Here is an 18467-nt window from a genome sequence, read left to right as displayed (position 1 = left end):
AGTCGTATCATCATATTATAGTATTTATCAAGCTTCTCAGAATTACTCATACCACTAAGAATTGACTGAAGAGTAAAAAGCTATGTTTAAAAGTTAGTTATCAGGCATCTCAGTCCTAATTTAAGTGAAATGTAGGACTAAATCTTAAGTGTCAGTCTGAGAGCTGATTCATGACCCTTTATTGTGCCGTAAACCGGACGAGATTTTACATTCAACACACATTTGTAATAATTTGAGAATACATCACTTTCATTTAATATCATGTCATGGGTAGACCTACACCATCTGGGTACCACTTCCAAAATGATGTAGTCTGCATCAAACAACTTAAATGTTCTTAAATAACTGATACTTAGCTTAAAGAAATTTGATAACTTGCTTTTTAAATTGGAAGGAGGAGTAAATTTCCTGATTTCTCAGCACTTAAGACTAAAATGGCACTTTGACAAGCTTGATAAATACGGGCATATATAATTGTTAATACACCTCAATCCAATTGTAGTACCTTACCTTCTCGTCTGACCCATCTTTGCAGTCGTCCTCGCCATCGCAAAGCCACTCTTTCTGCAGGCACTCGTGGCTGTTCGGGCACCGGAGCTGTGTTGGGCAGCGCGGGGGTCTTGTGCAATCCACCTCGTCAGAACGGTCGCTGCAGTCAGCATAACCATCGCATCTCAGAGCCTCAGACACACACTGACCGCTGGCACAGCGATACTGGTTAATTGCACAAGCTACCAAACCTGGGAGAGAATAAAACAGAAGTGTGGATGTCATCTGATGTTTGTAGACATGTTATGTTCCTCTCCATTTTACAAACATTTAATGTAAGATTGTTGCACAGTAAATATCACCTACCACACTTTTCCTCATCTGACCCATCAGCGCAGTCTCTCTCACCATCACAAAGGAAGGTCTTTGGTATACAGCGAGTGTTGTTATCACAGCGCTGATGGCAGCCCCGACTCAGACTTGCACAGTCCATTTCATCTGAGCGGTCTTGACAGTCACTCTGCCCGTCGCACACCTGCTCCGGTGGGATACATCTATTCCCGTGAGCACACAGGAACTCATCTGGGGAAGAGAAAAGGACTCTCGCATGTGGAGCATTCATTTTTGTAAATCACCGACTGATCTAACATTTAAACTATCCAATTCATAAATTATCCATTTACTGTTCTATGTAAACACTCCGGTGGTTTCCTGGGAAGTGATCAAATCTACCTCAGGACTAAGAATAAATCAACAGTAAACCCAAAGAAAAAGCTACTAATGCCATCTACAGTAATTCCACAGAAATGAGAATGCAATAGGAGGTTTATGGTGTTGCTTTAACAATACTTCAGATTCAGAACAGATTGACACACTAAAGTCCATTAACATTATGAATGACTACATAGACATTTTACATGCAATTAAAGTAGCCAAATGTGGCGTTGCTTTTTCCAGCTCAATGCACAAAACAAACCTGCTTTGCACAGAGTAGCACATTCCTCTTCGTCTGATCCGTCCTGGCAGTCTGCCTCGCCGTCACACACATGGCTGTACATAACACACTCCAGGCCATCTTTACATGGCTTGAAACCTGTACGGCACCTCAGAGGGGCTGAGCTGGCACTGAGCATATCAATGGAGGCTTGGCAGAGAGAAGAATGTGCGTTTAAATGGGTTACAGAGACACCAAGATTAGATTTTGAGAGCTGGACATGGAAAAAGTAAAGTCGGGATTGTTTTCTTTGATTAACAAATGATGCAAGCGAAACTTTTGAGCTTATTAGCTGGGCAAAAGTGAGTGGTTATGACGGACTTTTGGCTGAGGTGCAGGTCCTAAATGGTTGGTAGTGTGTTGAGAGGTTGTTGCTATGACGGCTGCTAGGGTGGTGATGGATAGTTTACCCGTGTTTGGGAAGTTTGTTACCTGGTTGCTATGGCATTCTAAGTGTTTGGCAAGGTGTAGCTAGGTGGATGCTATGTTATTGCTGGATCGCATTTCTCTTGTTGGCTTACATGGAGAAGTAGGATCTGCTGATTGACACTGCTTCTCATCTGAGCCGTCGGGACAGTGGGCACGACCGTCACACACTTCCATCCTTGGAACGCACGCCCGCCGGTCGCGGCACAAGAAGTCATCTGATGTGCAAGAAAACAAGGACGAGTTGATACAGTAGTGAAGGTTCTGCAAAAATAGCAACTGAAATATTTTACACATAATTTCAAAGAAGCCTATAGAGCAGAGTATTCAAAGTACAGCACCTCCACTTTATCTTGGAAAATCTCCCACAGCGAGTCCATGCTATCACCGGATACCAAAACAATTGCCTTGCAATGATTACTGGAATTGGACATACCTGGGTTTATACACTGGATCAAACAGTTGTTTTCATCAAATCCATCAGGGCAGTCTCTTTGTCCATCACACAGCTGATTTTGAGAGAGACACTGCGATGAACCTGGACAGAGAACTGAAGGAGTGATGCACGCCGATGCCGAAGCAGGTACAGGAGATGCCGTTGTTGCAGCAGTAACAGGGTCTGGAAAGGAGAAAACGAAGTGCTAAACGCAATATTTGTAGCCCTCACTGGCAGGACTGTGGGCTGAAGGAACATGCCCATGTAAAAGGTGATAACTTGTTTGAACTCAATTTATTCCATTATGTTCATTCATCATTTCCATTGCTGTGTTTATATCCACACATACAGTTTTCAAACTCTTGTTGGTGGTAGGAATATCACCAGTGAATGAATCCCAGAAATCTGGATCTGAAGACTTACGGCAGCCCAGCTCATCTGTGCCATCCACGCAGTCTCGTTCTCCATCGCACAGGAATTTCTTTGGGATGCAGCGTTTGCCGTCGGCACAGAGATGCTCACAGCTCTTGGTTCGTTCCCTGCAGTCCATTTCATCAGACTGGTCCCGACACTGTGACTTCCCATCACACACCTGTGCCTCAGGTATGCACATCTTCCCGTGGGAGCACTGAAACTCACCTGTGGTGGGGCATAAATAAAGGGTATGACTATTTGATTCAAACAGAATTACAGCTAATCTTTAAAGTGCTCATTCACAGTAACTATTGTTAAATAGTTTCAGTCTACTGTTCAAGTTTAATTTCTTCTTGTGTCCTAGTATTTTATTGATTTTCCTCATTGTAAAGGGCACAGCAAAAAAATATAATTGCCTATATAAAGGATTAAAATAAAATTGCTAATGTCCCGGTTGAACAAGTTTTCAGATTTAATCAAACATTGACAGTGATACGACCTTGTTTGCAGGTTTCTGTGCATCCCTGTTCATCAGATCCATCCATACAGTCATTCTCTCCATCACAAACGTGGCTGTATAAAACACACTCTGTGCCGTCATTACATGGCTTGGAGCCCATGCGGCACTTCAAGACGTTTGCCTGAGCTGCAGGGGGAGTTGCGCTCGGACAGCCGACCTCATCCGAGCCATCGAGGCAGTGAGAGCGGCCGTCACAAACCAGACTGCTGGAGACGCAGCTCTGTCGGTCCTTGCAGCGGAAGTCATCTACAGAGAGGGAATGGGAAATGGGAATTGGGAACGCATTTTCAAAAGAACCAAATTAACTTTGTGACTTACTCTTGTTAGGGCATCTTTTTATACAGCTCTCATCAGATCCATCAGGGCAGTCCTTTCTTCCATCACAAAGCTGTTTTGGGTTGATGCATAAAGAAGAATCTGGACACAGAATTGAAGGGCTGGTGCAGGGTGGCTTGGTGGGAGGCTGAATAAATGGCTCGACGGGTGCAGGAGATTCATTTAGGTGGAGATTTTCTGCAAGCATGGTATCGGCAGCATTACAAACATTACACCAAGAATTAGTTGGATAAGTTCCTTTACATCTATTAACACTGTAGAAGAAAACCTGGAATGAATACTCACTACATTCTTCTTCGTCTGATCCATCCCGGCAGTCTCTCTCTCCATCACAAACGTGACTATAGAGAACGCATTCAGTGCCATCTTGACACAATCTGGAGCCCATGCGGCACTTCAAGACGTTTGCCTGAGCTGCGGGGGGAGTTGCGCTCAGACAGCCGACCTCATCTGAGCCATCGAGGCAGTGAGAGCGGCCGTCACAAAGCAGACTGCTGGAGACGCAGCTCCGTCGGTCCTTGCAGAGGAAGTCATCTACAGAGAGTAACAGAATTGTCAGAGACATGAGTGGAATTCATTCTGCCACTGGTCCACATTGACACGTTGGTTGGGAATGCATTTTCAAAAGAATCAAATCTATTAACTTTGTGACTTACTCTTGTTAGGGCATCTTTTTATACAGCTCTCATCAGATCCATCAGGGCAGTCCTTTCTTCCATCACAAAGCTGTTTTGGGTTGATGCATAAAGAAGAATCTGGACACAGAATTGAAGGGCTGGTGCAGGGTGGCTTGGTGGGAGGCTGAATAAATGGCTCGACGGGTGCAGGAGATTCATTTAAGTGGAGATTTTCTGCAAGCATGTATCGGCAGCATTACAAACATTACACCAAGAATTAGTTGGATAAGTTCCTTTACATTTGTTAATTGTAAATGCTCTGTATTTGTATAGCGTCTTTCAGTCTTTGAGACCCCTCAAAGTGCTGTTGCACTGCATCGCATTCACCATTTACACATATTCATCCACTGGTGGAACAGCCACAAGAGGCAATTCGGGGTTCTATATCTTGCCTGAGGACACCTCGACATGCAGATTTGAGGAGCCGGGGATTGCACCACAGATCCTTCGATTTACAGGCAATCCGCACTACCTCCTGAGCCACAGCCACCTTCAACGCTATTTTTAAAAAACCCAAAACAAACAAACAAACAAACAAAAAAAACCCACAACCACTTGGAATGAATACTCACTACATTCTTCTTCGTCTGATCCATCCCGGCAGTCTCTCTCTCCATCACAAACGTGACTATAGAGAACGCATTCAGTGCCATCTTGACACAATCTGGAGCCCATGCGGCACTTCAAGACGTTTCCCTGAGCTGCGGGGGGAGTTGCGCTCAGACAGCCGACCTCATCCGAGCCATCGAGGCAGTGAGAGCGGCCGTCACAAACCAGACTGCTGGAGACGCAGCTCCGTTGGTCCTTGCAGCGGAAGTCACCTAGACAAACATTACGGAAAACAAATGGAGCTTTGAACCAATCTGCTGAGCATGATTCATTTTCAAAATTTTAAGAAGAAAAAAAAAAAAAAAAAAAAGCACAACATTGGGAATTAAGAGAACACAAACTCTGCATTAAAGGCTTACTTTTCAAGGGACAGATCCATTCATCCATTTTCACACAATTCTGCTCATCAAAGCCATCGGGACAGTCATTACGCCCGTTGCAAAACTGGCTCGGAGAAATGCAGAGGTGAGCAGAAGAACGGGGACAGAGCACAGAGGGGCTGCTGCAGGCCGGAACAGTTGGAGCAGGTAGCATTTTGATTGATGCATCAATATTTGGTTTTGTTGGAGTGGTGGTCTGTTCTGTGGCATCTTGTAGATACAGTAATAACATAGTAAAAGTTTAACCAAATAGGATACATTTGTAAAAATATAATATTACATAGTCACAAGCCTACCTGGAAGAGTTTCTTTCATCATTAGAAAGAAATTATATCAGTAATCCCTGCTGTAGCTGCAAGCGACATTATGTTTTAGGAAACTCACCACATCCCTGTTCATCAGATCCATCCCTACAGTCCTTGTCCCCATCACAAACGTGGCTGTATAAAACACACTCTGTGCCGTCATTACATGGCTTGGAGCCCATGCGGCACTTCAAGACGTTTGCCTGAGCTGCAGGGGGAGTTGCGCTCGGACAGCCGACCTCATCCGAGCCATCGAGGCAGTGAGAGCGGCCGTCACAAACCAGACTGCTGGAGACGCAGCTCTGTCGGTCCTTGCAGCGGAAGTCATCTACAGAGAGGGAATGGGAAATGGGAATTGGGAACGCATTTTCAAAAGAACCAAATTAACTTTGTGACTTACTCTTGTTAGGGCATCTTTTTATACAGCTCTCATCAGATCCATCAGGGCAGTCCTTTCTTCCATCACAAAGCTGTTTTGGGTTGATGCATAAAGAAGAATCTGGACACAGAATTGAAGGGCTGGTGCAGGGTGGCTTGGTGGGAGGCTGAATAAATGGCTCGACGGGTGCAGGAGATTCATTTAGGTGGAGATTTTCTGCAAGCATGGTATCGGCAGCATTACAAACATTACACCAAGAATTAGTTGGATAAGTTCCTTTACATCTATTAACACTGTAGAAGAAAACCTGGAATGAATACTCACTACATTCTTCTTCGTCTGATCCATCCCGGCAGTCTCTCTCTCCATCACAAACGTGACTATAGAGAACGCATTCAGTGCCATCTTGACACAATCTGGAGCCCATGCGGCACTTCAAGACGTTTCCCTGAGCTGCGGGGGAGTTGCGCTCAGACAGCCGACCTCATCTGAGCCATCGAGGCAGTGAGAGCGGCCGTCACAAAGCAGACTGCTGGAGACGCAGCTCCGTTGGTCCTTGCAGCGGAAGTCACCTAGACAAACATTACGGAAAACAAATGGAGCTTTGAACCAATCTGCTGAGCATGATTCATTTTCAAAATTTAAAGAAAAAAAAAAAAAAGCACAACATTGGGAATTAAGAGAACACAAACTCTGCATTAAAGGCTTACTTTTCAAGGGACAGATCCATTCATCCATTTTCACACAATTCTGCTCATCAAAGCCATCGGGACAGTCATTACGCCCGTTGCAAAACTGGCTCGGAGAAATGCAGAGGTGAGCAGAAGAACGGGGACAGAGCACAGAGGGGCTGCTGCAGGCCGGAACAGTTGGAGCAGGTAGCATTTTGATTGATGCATCAATATTTGGTTTTGTTGGAGTGGTGGTCTGTTCTGTGGCATCTTGTAGATACAGTAATAACATAGTAAAAGTTTAACCAAATAGGATACATACATTTGTAAAATATGACAGTCACAGTCAATTTTATTTATAAAGCACATTTAAAACAACTTCTGCTGACCAAAGTGCTGTACATATGGAATCAATTAATCAGAATAAAACAACAAGATAATAATACAATAGTAATATAGAACATTAAAATAGTGGAACAGCTAATGTAACCTGCTTATTCTGTGTTGAAAGCTAAAAGATAACAGGTGTGTTTTTAGCCTGCTTTTAAATTGATCTACAGATTGTGCAGATCTAACATGAAGGGGTAGGCTATTCCACAGCCGTGGTCCTGCCACTGAAAAGGCTCTGTCGCCTCGGGTGGTGAGCCTGCTTTTAGGGACACTCAAAAGGAGCTGGTCTGCTGACCTTAGTGCTCTGGCAGGAGCATAATGGTACAGCATGTCAGAAAGGTAAGGTGGGGCAGTATCAGTCAAACATTTAAAAACTATTAATAAAATCTTAAAATGCACTCTAAAAGATACAGGTAGCCAGTGTAATGAGGACAGCACGGGGGTGATGTGCTCCCTTTTTCTTTTTCCTGTCAGAAACCGGGCAGCCACATTTTGTACCCCCTGTAGATGGCGAAGAGAGCGCCGTTCAAGTCCGCAGTACAGCGAATTACAGTAGTCTAGCTGCAATGTCATAAAGGCATGGACTGCTCTCTCCAGGTCTTTCTTAAGGAGATGGGGCTTGATTTTACTCAGTAGTCTTAAATGATAAAAGCTGCTTTTCACGACTGCACTGACCTGCTTGTCAAACTTAAAACCACAGTCAAGAAGCACTCCGATTTTTTGTGCTTGGGTGAGAAAATGAAGCTAATGGGCCAATGGCACTGTCCCAGCCCTTCAGACAGTCTGTTTGCCCAAAGACCACAATTTCAGTTTTGCTTTTATAGTCACAAACCTACCTGAAGAATTTCTTTTATCATTAGAACAAAAATATATTGCATCAGTAATCCCTGCTGTAGCTGCAAGCGACATTATGTTTTAGGAAACTCACCACATCCCTGTTCATCAGATCCATCCCTACAGTCCTTGTCCCCATCGCACAGGTGGCTGTATAAAACACACTCTGTGCCGTCATTACATGGCTTGGAGCCCATGCGGCACTTCAAGACGTTTGCGCGAGCTGCAGGAGAAGCTACGGTCGGACAGTCGGCCTCATCTGAGCCATCACGACAATGAGAACGGCCATCACAAACGAGATTCCTGGACACACAATTCCTACGGTCCTTGCACTTGAAATCCTCTAAGATTGGAAATTAACGCAGAAGAGAAAAGATTACAAAGCTGGGGAAGTCAAGTTTATCAGTCAAGTCAGCGCCCAATAGGTTTAATCCCCCACACGATTTTAGAGCTTCCCATTCCATCAAATGTCCATTTGTGGTACTTTACCTTTAGATGGACACATGGTAACACAAAAATCCTCATCATCTCCATCAGGGCAGTCCTTTTTCCCATCACACAGCTGGGCTTGTGAGAGGCAGATGGATGTGTGTCGGCACAGCAGGGACGGTTCATTGCAGACTAGAGTACTGGGCACTATGGAAAGTTTTAATAATGGCATTGAGAAACTTGAGTGTCAGCGTAAAAATCAGTGGTTTTCACATAAATCCTCTACAACATCTCACTACTGGCTAATAATGATCCACATTTTACTGAATCCAAGAAGCTTTTCCACGTGCTTTTAAAAACTCTTGCATCATATTTATACGTTCGGAATAAAAAGAGGACTAACTGTGCAGCTAACACGAGCCATTATGGCCACCAGGGATTGAGAGCAAGACTAAGCACCACAATCAGAAACATCAACCCAGGTAAGAAACAACAGTAAATAAAAAGCACAATGTTGAAAAAAATAAAAGTAACAGCATGTATCTGTGTTAACAAGTTCATTTCCTCTGTAATAGATTAAAACTGAGTCTGACCTGTACGGATGTCACCGAGTGCTGCGATCACACTGAACACATGATCTTTTACAGCTACATCCTGAATGGAGCTCCCATCACGCCTGTCCCACAGAGTGATGACATCATCAGAAAGGGACAACAGGAAGGGCTCAAAGGCAGCGATGATTGAGCCCGAAATGTTCCATCTTCGACCAGCTTGGTGGCTTCTCCCATGCAGCAAACTCATTGTTGACAAACCTGTTAAATAAAAATCATAAAAGAAGAACAAGAGACACTCATTCAACAGGTCTGTGCTGTGGAAATATGGTCTGCAATTATTAATTTATATTAAAATTTTCATCTCAAAGAGTTTGTATACGTCAGGAAATAAATCTCATACACCATTCATCATCACCTGATTCAAAGTTTTTGATTGTGGGAGCAACGTAACAATGATAAACTGCCCAGCCCCTGGAGTGACCAGAACTGAATTAAAGAGTGTGAACACACAAGCTCTTATTGCTGCTGGATCACTGAAAAAAACTTAATCATTTGACCATTTTTGTGTGGATGAAATTTCAACAGTATAAAAAAACAAAACACATGATCAATCACTGACTGGTGAGACATTCGAGCAAAAGAAACAACATTTTATCACCCTGATCTACAGAAGTGACAGACCTGCCCCTTTTGAGTTCCAGAGAAGGCTATTAGCCCTGAGGTCGAAGGTGATGTTCCCCCCGACTCCTGCTGCAAGGTGCAGCAGCTCTTTGCTTTTGCCTCCCATCATGCCCATGGTGAGGATGCGTTCTCCCTCCAGCCACAGGATGCTACCCCTCAGCCAGTCCAGATACAGGTCTTGAATCTTATTTGTTGTTTGGTACAGCTGCTGTGGGTATTGACTGGAGGCTGTGATGGTGCCGATGCGGTTTTGGTCACATGACACCCAATAAAGGTTCCCTCCACTCTGGTCTACTTTTATCAGACAAGCTACAAAAACAAAAGAAGGACCACAGAAAGTGTTATGTGACCAAGTAGACAGTTGTTTATGGCTTATTCTTCTACTAAACGAACAACTGTAAATTTCATTGACAAGTAATTTATTAATAATTACACATGGTGAGAACGTGGAATGGAGAAAAATGCTCATCAAAAGAACCCACAGTTGTCTTCAAATTACTTGTTTTGTCCAAACAAAAGTCAAAATATTAAATTTACAATAGAATAACAGAAATCCCCAAATTTAAGAAGGACCTAAAAAAAAAAAAAGTGGTATTTTTGTTTTATAAATTAACCGATTCATCTATTTGCATATTGTTATTTCCTTTCACTAAAACTATTGCTTTCTAAAGTTCCCGCAACGGTTACTATATAGGTTACCCCTTTCTATACAAGTCAAGGCAAACTTAAAAGTATTAACCTGGCAAAGGTGTTGGGACCACCTCAGTCAAGGCCTGGGTTAGACTGGTGCGTTGGATATGGCCAGTTTGGTTAGCCCAGTATAGCCAGTCTCTGTACCAGTCTAGATCAAATGACAGGATTCCATCGTCAGTGCTAAACAGCTGGACTTTGGTGGACTCTCTGTCTCTAAACTCCAACAGGTTGATGTTGGTAATGGTAGCATATATAAACCTTGGATCTGTGGGAGAGAAAAAGATTATAATAATCCTTATTTGTAGAGCACTTTTCAAAAACAAGTTACAAAGTGCTTTAACAAGTGTAAAGAATAATACAAAAAAAACAAGATAAGAGCATGAAAAATTTATATAAAATTTGTAAAATACAATAAAATAAAAGGGATAAAATAAAGTCAAATAAGATCGGGAAAGGCTCTCCTATAAAAGTATGTTTTAAGAAGGGACTTAAGAGTTCACTGACTCAGCTTAATGTTAATTAGTTAATGATGCCTTCATGCTTAGAGTTATAAAAGGACTAGAGAAAATTAATGTTTACCACATAATGGCAAGAGACACTGACAACAAAATATTACAGGACATATTTTTTACAAACAAGGTTTTTACACACAAAGATTTTAGAACCAAAAAATTTTTTTCTTATAGTCCATGAAAAGGGAATTTGCCTTAGCAAGATCAGATCTTCTCACTGTATCAATTTGGACCCATATTTAAGGAAACAAAACATTTCAGCAGGACCAGACACTATTTATGCTACTTGCCTTCTATCAAAATAGGAAAATAAGGCATTTGTAACACAGGCAAAAAGTTACGGTAAACCTACATTCACACATCCCATCAGGCAACAGTACTTTGGAGTTTGGACAAGCACAGGTGAATCCCACAGGGTTGCCTTTAGTTAGCAGGCAGAGGTGACATGAAGCTGTTACACACGCAGAAGAACCTGATTGATGACAACAAGAGGAGACATTTAGGTGTGGAAAAAAAAAAAACTATATAGATGTACTTCAAAATATACAAATACATTTATTTTCTGCAGCAAATCTCTTTTTTTTTAATGATTGTAAATACTCCTCAAAAGACAATGTACACTTCATTGTAAAGTGGTATTTCATAAAAAAAACCTCAGAAGAAGAAATATTGTAATTAACAAGTACGTTGCAATCCCAGTAAATCTACTGTTTGAATACGTACCTTGAGGCTGCTGTAGCTCATGGTAAACAGATAATATTGGCAACGCGGCTTTCCAGATAAATTTCTTCTGGTTTGGTTGGTTTTGTGGAAGCTGCCACAGTCCTTTGTCATCCACCCAGTAGAACGAACTTTCAAACACAGCCAGGCCGAGAGCCGGTCTCTTGTTGAACAGTCCTGTGTAGGAGTAACGGCCAGTCCCATCCACCTTCACAGTCTCTATAGTCTGAACAAAATGAGTTTTGAATGAATTTTCACTGTATATAGGATAAACAGGTTAGTTTATGTTATTATCTTCCCTTATCATGCCAGCTAAGTTATTTTTCCACCCTATATTGTAAAATTAAAACGGAGACATGATTTATGAAATACAGAGCCCAAGACTCCCAACGGCCCCCAAAATTTTGATGACAATGTATTTTTCGCGCCGTGCAACGTCTGACATATAGAAATTGTAAGTCACTTTGGATAAGAGAGTCAGCTAAAATGAATAAATGTAAATTTTGTCTCATGTTGAGAAAAATACAATTCCACACAGCCAGAAGGCCAAAAAGTGTAAAGAAATATTTAATCATGTACTTATGTCTCAAAAGAATCAAAATAGAGTTTTATTGAGTGTAAAAAAAAAGAATGTCTACAATGACATGTTTGAAATTTGGTAAATGGCCTAGGTTAAATAACTACTGTAGTAATATACTGCAGCTAGATTGAATCTTCTCAGTAGTGGAAGACCATTTCTTTTAAATTAGTTTAGCATCTAATTAATGTTTCAATTAAATTATTTTTGGTTATTTTTTTGTCTGAGTTTTTACTGAACGTATTTGATTAATTCAACCTCAAATCACAGTTCTGCTACTCACTACGGTTTTCTAAATGCAGTTAATCTGAAGTGTTTTGCTGTCAGTGACATTTCTTTAATACACATTTCTCATTGTCCTTCAAACACGTTCCTACACATTAATTGTGCATTTCATTGACAGATCAAAGAATGAAAAATGTATTCCATTTAGCCACTTTAATTTCTGAGACCTGGCATTGTGAATGCTGGCTCACTTACTCACTGCTGTGCCTTATTGTAACACAGAACCAACAACCAAGCCATTGTTAATGTTACTAGTAACACCTGTGTTTTTCCTACTACAAATCAAAATGTCTGCTGAGAAAAATGGTCCATTATGCACTATAATTCTGTACAAGATCATAATTAACTGCAATGCATGGTCCAATGCGTATGCATGTACTGTCAAGTTCTACCGTGCATTACTTTCCTCAACTCACCTTCTTGAAGTTGCTGATCCAGTACAGCCTCCTGGCAGCCACGTCAGCAGTGAGGCTGTGGGCGGACTGAGCAGTGAGTGCAGTCAGAGTGCTTCTTTCTGACCCATCCATCCATGACTTCTCTATCGTCACCTTCTCACCGTGGCCGGCGTTGATCCAGAACATCAAGCTGGGAAGCAGAGGGCGGAGAATTTTAATGAGCGCTACCCAGCGTATCACCATCTCTTTGGGCACATTAGCGAACACCTCATTGCAATACTACTAAAAATGTGCTACATTTTCTAGGTTCCATACACTTTATACATACTAACTTATCTTTGAAAGACAGCTTTACTATTCACTGAGACCAGGATTGTCATTTAAAAGCATTAAAAATATTTTAAATTGCGTTACCTTAAACCCATTTAAATGTAGCAGACAGAATAAAGTCCAGCATACCTCTCCATAGGTACAAGCACCAACTCCGATGGGTTGATGTTTTTGCTCAGCAGAGTAGTGTAACTTTTCCCATCAGCTGCCTGCATGTAGATTGACTCCGTCTTCTGATTTGTCCAGAACAGGTTTCCATTTAGCCAATCACAAGCCAGACCCTTTATTCCAGTATCCCCTTTAAAAAAGACAAAAAACATTTGTTTACAAATGTTTTCTTCTGCATTAAATTTGAATGTGGGCCAAATGGATTCTGTAATGATTCACAAAGTCTGATGCTTTTAATGTTTGTGAAAAAGATATCCTGTTTAAAAATATGTTTGATGGCACTGGTGTAACATTGGAAAGTGAACTACGTACTGTACATGTCAGATTTAACCATTTTTGTTGCATCTAATTTACAGAATCTCTTATAGCTACACTTTGTTAATTTAACTAACAAACACTTCATTGTTATGACATGAAAATACCAAAACATACTTCCGGTTTTTTTTTTTGGATTTTCCTCTAATCCTTTCTACTGGAAAAACTGGATGTGTTTAGGTGTTTCAGGACTTTCAGATAACTTTTGAAGTTGTTCAAACAAAATAAAATAAATATATGGTTGAACTGGTGACTCAGGTTGGGAAACACTCTCCGTCAACTAACCAGAAAAGATTGTCCAGCTGTGCTGTCCATCACTTTTGTAAATGCTGCCCTGGTTGTCAGCCCAGTAGTACCAGCCATGAGCAACGTCAAAAGTCAAGGCCACTGGGTCAGACACTGGAGTCTGGATCACTTCAAACTGCTGAGACTTCACATTTAACAGCCCGATAGAGTTCCTCTGTACCATTAGTAATTTGGTGGCATTACCTGGACACAGTCAGATTCAGAAAGAAGGGTGACGTTAGTGTGAATCTTTGGACGGGAGTAAGTTTGATTTTCTGTCCATCCCTCTTACCAACATGATGAATTACCTTACATTTCACTCCAAATGTAGAAAGTCACAAGTTAAGACATTTTTCGCTACAACAAAACAAAAATTGACTATTTGACCAGAAAAAATATGGATGCCTATGCAACACTCAACAGCATCTCATTTAATATTTGCCAATTACATCATCCTTTTATTTACATTTCAGGTAACAATTTCTTTCTGGATGTAACCTGCTCTACTGTTTGTATTTCAAGTTCCATCTTTGATCTTTTTAAAAACTTTTCTTGCTTTAGACATTAGCGCTGCCACATTAAAGAAGCCAATTAACATGTCATTTCTCTTTTGTCCAAGTGCCCTTTATGATGTTTGCTGTTGGGTTTGATCTTTTCAGAGGATGAATCTAAATCCAGATTAGGTTCACATCATTCAATGTAGCTGATGACTAGCTCACTAACACTTAACACAATAGGTTGGTACTCACAAGTGTGTCAAAATATCCTGTCTTGTAGTACTCCGTTTTCCTGGCTCAAGATAAGGGCTAAGCTGGTAAAAATCAACTGGGTAGAAGGGCCATGAAATGTGTATGTTCATTATGTGTAACTTAAAAACACGGCCTCATTACCTGCAGCCAGACATGTAGAGCTTCCATTCAGTTTGAAGCCTTTTCTGCAGTGGCAATAGTAGGATCCGACTGTGTTAATGCAGTGATGCATACAGGGAGCAAAGGGTGGAGCACATTCATCCAAGTCTGAGGAGAGAGTAGATTTTAGCTGCATAAACATAAGCTGTGCCTCAATAACAGATTGCCCAATATTTTGAAACAGCTAATTATGCAGCCTTTTTCTGAAAACTCTACATGCTCTTTAATCTTTTCAGTTTGCTAACAGAAGAGGTGGTAAGGGGCCCAGTAGGGTACTGCAAAGGGCAGGGCTATTTCAGACTGCTACACTTTAGTAGGGAGCAGGCATTGTTAGTGTTCTTGCAGCAAAATCAATTACCCCTAAATAAAACTGAATAATGTCATTTTCATGCTCCACACACCTTTGCAGACTGCTCCATTGGAGGAGAGCTTATATCCAACAGGACAGGCACACAGAGCTCCCCAAGCTTCATCAACACACACATGGCTACAGCCACCGTTTTTCACAGAGCAAATACGACCTGCAGGAGGTGCAACATGGCTCAGCGATACACGCACCAGAAACAAGTCAGACATTATCTTGAGGTGGATAAACAGCAGCAGCATCAGGCAGTGTGTTGCAGCATTTTCCTTCATTGCAGTTCATAAACCTACCGCATGTTATGGGCTCATCGCTGCCATCTGAGCAGTGAAACTGCCCATCACACCTCTCTTCAGCAGACAGACACGTACCCTCAGGACAGCGCATGCCGCCTTTACCACACTGACCTGTAAGAGACACGCAGCACTTCAACAGTTTCTCATACCTTTTGTCTTCCATCTTTTGACATCAACTCAGAGACCCTTAACACATGTTTTTCATCAACTCCTGTTCATGTTGGACTGAATATTAAATGGGACAATATTGGAGTAATCACATTAATACCTGTATTTAAAAAAATAAAATGACATGATTTTAAGGAATAAAAGTCAGTGTGAATATTTGTTATATACAGATCATAGTGATAAAGTGTTATTAGTCATTCCAATTGAAAAAAAAACAAAAAAAAACCCTGGACCAGGGGTAAAAACCAACCCATAAAAAAAACAAATAAAAAATTACTACTGCAAAAAAAAGACTTGCACATTATCACGACACCAATTTTATCAAAACAGCCCAGCTCTACTTACTGTTAAAATGACTGTACCAATTGATTAATAAAAAGAATTACTTTACCAAGATAACAAAACACAACATTTTGTGTATGCAGATCTGTGCAAAAACTGTTTTGAGTCTAAAAATTTGAGTCTTTAATTTGTTTTTAGGTATTTTTAAATTGTTGTGTTTTTCTTAAATTAGTTGTAAAAGACAAGGCTGGACCTAAAGAAATCTCAAAGATTGGATACATGAAAACAAAAAGATACCATGCCAATGCAACAGTAGATGACGAGAGATAAAGATGCAAGTTTTTGTAATTTTTATCGAACCCTTTAAGTAAGCTTCACTCTATTAGTGCCATGCAGTTCCACTGACTGACATTCAGTTTCCTGTGGCACAAATTTCTCACCACAGCCCTCTTCGTCAGAGTTATCCAGGCAGTCATTCAGTCCGTTGCAGCGCAGCTCTTTGGGGATGCAGATGTGGTTTCTACAGGTCCAGTCAGACTCCAAACAACCCTTAGTAGCTGTACAGTTCTCCTCATCAAAGCCTGTGGGACACTGGTTTCGCCCGTCACAGCGAGCAGACGCGTCAAAACAGCCGACAGAGTCCACACAGGGAAACTGACCCGGCGGGCATTCAGGAGAGCCTGGGAGTGCTGGAGGGAAGAAAACACGAACTCATATATTGAATCTCAACGCATTAAAAGGGTTTACATTTCCCTTTTTCTTTCATTCTACCTATATTTATGGTCATACGGTCCACAAAACAAATTTTATTTGCAGTAAAGTAGCCTTCCCTTTCCCTGATTGACCTTTAACTCAACACAACCAAACACCACTAGCAACTTCACAATCCTTAGAATCTTATGTTAACATGGGCAGCGGTAAACTTGACTCAAATCAACAGCTGGGGAAAGGCGTCCGCCATCTTGTACGACTTTGGGCCTTTTGGTCATGATTGTGAAGTATTTAAAAAAAACAAAAAAACACAAAACACACAAATAAACAATACACATAAAACTGCTATAATTGCTGCCAATTCTATTAAAATGTCTTGTTAAAGGTTCGGTATGTAAGATTTAGTGGCATCTAACTGCCCAGTCTACCATTGTCCCTTACCCTTTCAAAGAGCGCAGGACAGCTACAGTGTCTGAAACAGCACAAAAGATGTCTCTTCTGAGGCAGCAGAGTAAGGTAACAGTAAGGTCTTTATACACCACTGAAGACATAGTTATGGATCTTACATTACATTTCTGTCAGCAGATCCTCAGAAATATTACACGCTGAACCTTTAAATGTGGTTCAGCGTGTAATATTTCATTTCAGACCCACAAGAACACAAACTATGGTGAATGGAAAAAAGTGATCTTAAGTCTTCCTGACAACGTATTAGTGCACTTATTTTGCATAGGGACAGGGAGTATGCAGACCATTGCAATCCATTTCATCAGATCCATCCAGACAGTCTCCATCTCCATCACATCTCCAGACAACAGGAATACATTTTCCATCATCACACTGCCACTGGCCCTGATGGCATCCCAACATCTGACCTACAAACATACAGAGAGAGACAAAGTCACAGACTGGATGAATTGTAGAATTTGTCCCCTTATAGATCAAAAGAAGTTGATTTCTGCAGATTAGTTTAACTGGCATTGAAACTGTACCTGCTGTAAGGTTTAAGGAGCTGTGTGGCACCTTTCTAAAGTGCTGAGGCACAGAAAAGCAACAGAACAGAAAAGGGTTTCAAACACTACAAATTCTCAGCCAGATTTGCTTTCATGGTGAGCTGTAGCTACAAAGTAACTTAGAGCCAAGCAATATTCTATAACTACAGATGCAAGTTGTCGAGCGGCCACAACCTGACGTTTCATTTGGACAATAGCAGCTAACCATGACAAATCCTGCTGACCAAGCTCTTGAGCAAGGGTCAGGTGTGTGACAGTGTAGGTTTAAAAAACAAACACAAAAGTGTAGATGGTTCTGAATTTTCAAAACCACAACAAATTCATCTAAATTCAAACTGAATTGTTAAATGGGCAGCCATTTATTTCACCAGCAATTACTTCTTGACCAAAAAAAAAATTAAAGTCATAAAGTACTAATTAGTCAACCAAATTAGCAGAAAAGAAAAACCATCATGGATAAGAAAGACCAGAGAGGTCACACTAGGCCTCAAAAGGGCAAACTGACTGGTGTGACATTTGCACATGTCAAAGGAATAGGAAGAAAAGTTAAGAGGTAGGCCTACTTATTTGCCTTTGACCCCATGTAAAATAATGCCGTTTAATTAGTGTACCGTCATATACAAATGTTTTGTTTTAATTACTGAAACAGCAGTTAAAACAGACAAAGTTCAATAACGCGTGTAACCCTGAACTCGTGGAGTCCGTGAAAGAACGCCATCTTGCCTCGTTCATGTTTAGATTTAAAGAAAGTGTCAAAACGTTCCTGCGTGTTATTTGATGAATACTCACTCAAATTAAGTCATACACATGCCTTAAAAAAACATATATACGCAATTTTACCTCGGGAAATTCTCAGACATGCCACAATAATCGAACAAATGACCTGGCGCAAATCCATATTGGCCCGCGCACCTCATCGGGACA

General features: G+C 41.2%; 2 protein-coding genes across 5 annotated transcripts in view; both read right to left on the bottom strand.

Annotated features, from left to right (window-relative positions):
• The window catches only part of si:dkey-88l16.3 (low-density lipoprotein receptor-related protein 2), an 18405-nt gene extending 11993 nt beyond the window's left edge, over positions 1–6412 (bottom strand). For 2 of the 4 annotated variants that reach the window (XM_038733357.1, XM_038733358.1), the window contains exons 1-15: positions 6290–6412; positions 5987–6181; positions 5666–5914; positions 5261–5491; positions 4865–5113; positions 4272–4466; positions 3901–4149; positions 3598–3792; positions 3259–3525; positions 2769–2984; positions 2346–2528; positions 2005–2127; positions 1466–1633; positions 856–1071; positions 511–740 (exon numbers count right to left, since the gene is read on the bottom strand). In XM_038733357.1, coding sequence (XP_038589285.1) covers positions 511–740; positions 856–1071; positions 1466–1633; positions 2005–2127; positions 2346–2528; positions 2769–2984; positions 3259–3525; positions 3598–3792; positions 3901–4149; positions 4272–4466; positions 4865–5113; positions 5261–5491; positions 5666–5914; positions 5987–6181; positions 6290–6392 — 3069 coding nt within the window. In that variant the 5' untranslated portion in view covers positions 6393–6412. The remainder of the gene's footprint in view (positions 1–510; positions 741–855; positions 1072–1465; positions 1634–2004; positions 2128–2345; positions 2529–2768; positions 2985–3258; positions 3526–3597; positions 3793–3900; positions 4150–4271; positions 4467–4864; positions 5114–5260; positions 5492–5665; positions 5915–5986; positions 6182–6289) is intronic. The other 2 variants (XM_038733359.1, XM_038733360.1) reach the window with 2 other exon arrangements.
• Positions 6382–18467, bottom strand: LOC119914222 (very low-density lipoprotein receptor-like). The gene is made up of 18 exons (XM_038733361.1): positions 18384–18467; positions 17283–17405; positions 16260–16508; positions 15367–15480; positions 15114–15233; positions 14695–14820; positions 13805–14008; positions 13166–13334; positions 12728–12896; positions 11453–11675; positions 11082–11201; positions 10264–10482; positions 9525–9833; positions 8883–9101; positions 8350–8496; positions 7955–8203; positions 6676–6906; positions 6382–6537 (listed from the first exon to the last, which is right to left on the bottom strand). The coding sequence occupies exons 1-18, from the start codon at positions 18439–18441 to the stop codon at positions 6401–6403; spliced, it is 3186 nt and encodes a 1061-aa protein (XP_038589289.1). The 5' UTR covers positions 18442–18467; the 3' UTR covers positions 6382–6400.

Source organism: Micropterus salmoides, unplaced genomic scaffold (assembly GCF_014851395.1).
Source record: "Micropterus salmoides isolate LMB-PRFRI ecotype aquatic unplaced genomic scaffold, ASM1485139v1 Ms_hic_scaffold_20, whole genome shotgun sequence".
NCBI lineage: Eukaryota > Metazoa > Chordata > Actinopteri > Centrarchiformes > Centrarchidae > Micropterus > Micropterus salmoides.
Note: the sequence above shows the minus strand (reverse complement) of the source record. Positions and strands in the feature narration are given on the sequence as shown.

Coding starts and splice junctions, on each gene's coding strand:
- LOC119914222 (XM_038733361.1), bottom strand. CDS start 18,441: ATGGATTTGCGCCAGGTCATTTGTTCGATTATTGTGGCATGTCTGAGA. Junction 14,821..15,113: donor CAATGGAGCAGTCTGCAAAG/GTGTGTGGAGCA, acceptor CTCTCTCCTCAG/ACTTGGATGAATGTGCTCCA. Junction 11,202..11,452: donor TGAGCTACAGCAGCCTCAAG/GTACGTATTCAA, acceptor GTCATCAATCAG/GTTCTTCTGCGTGTGTAACA.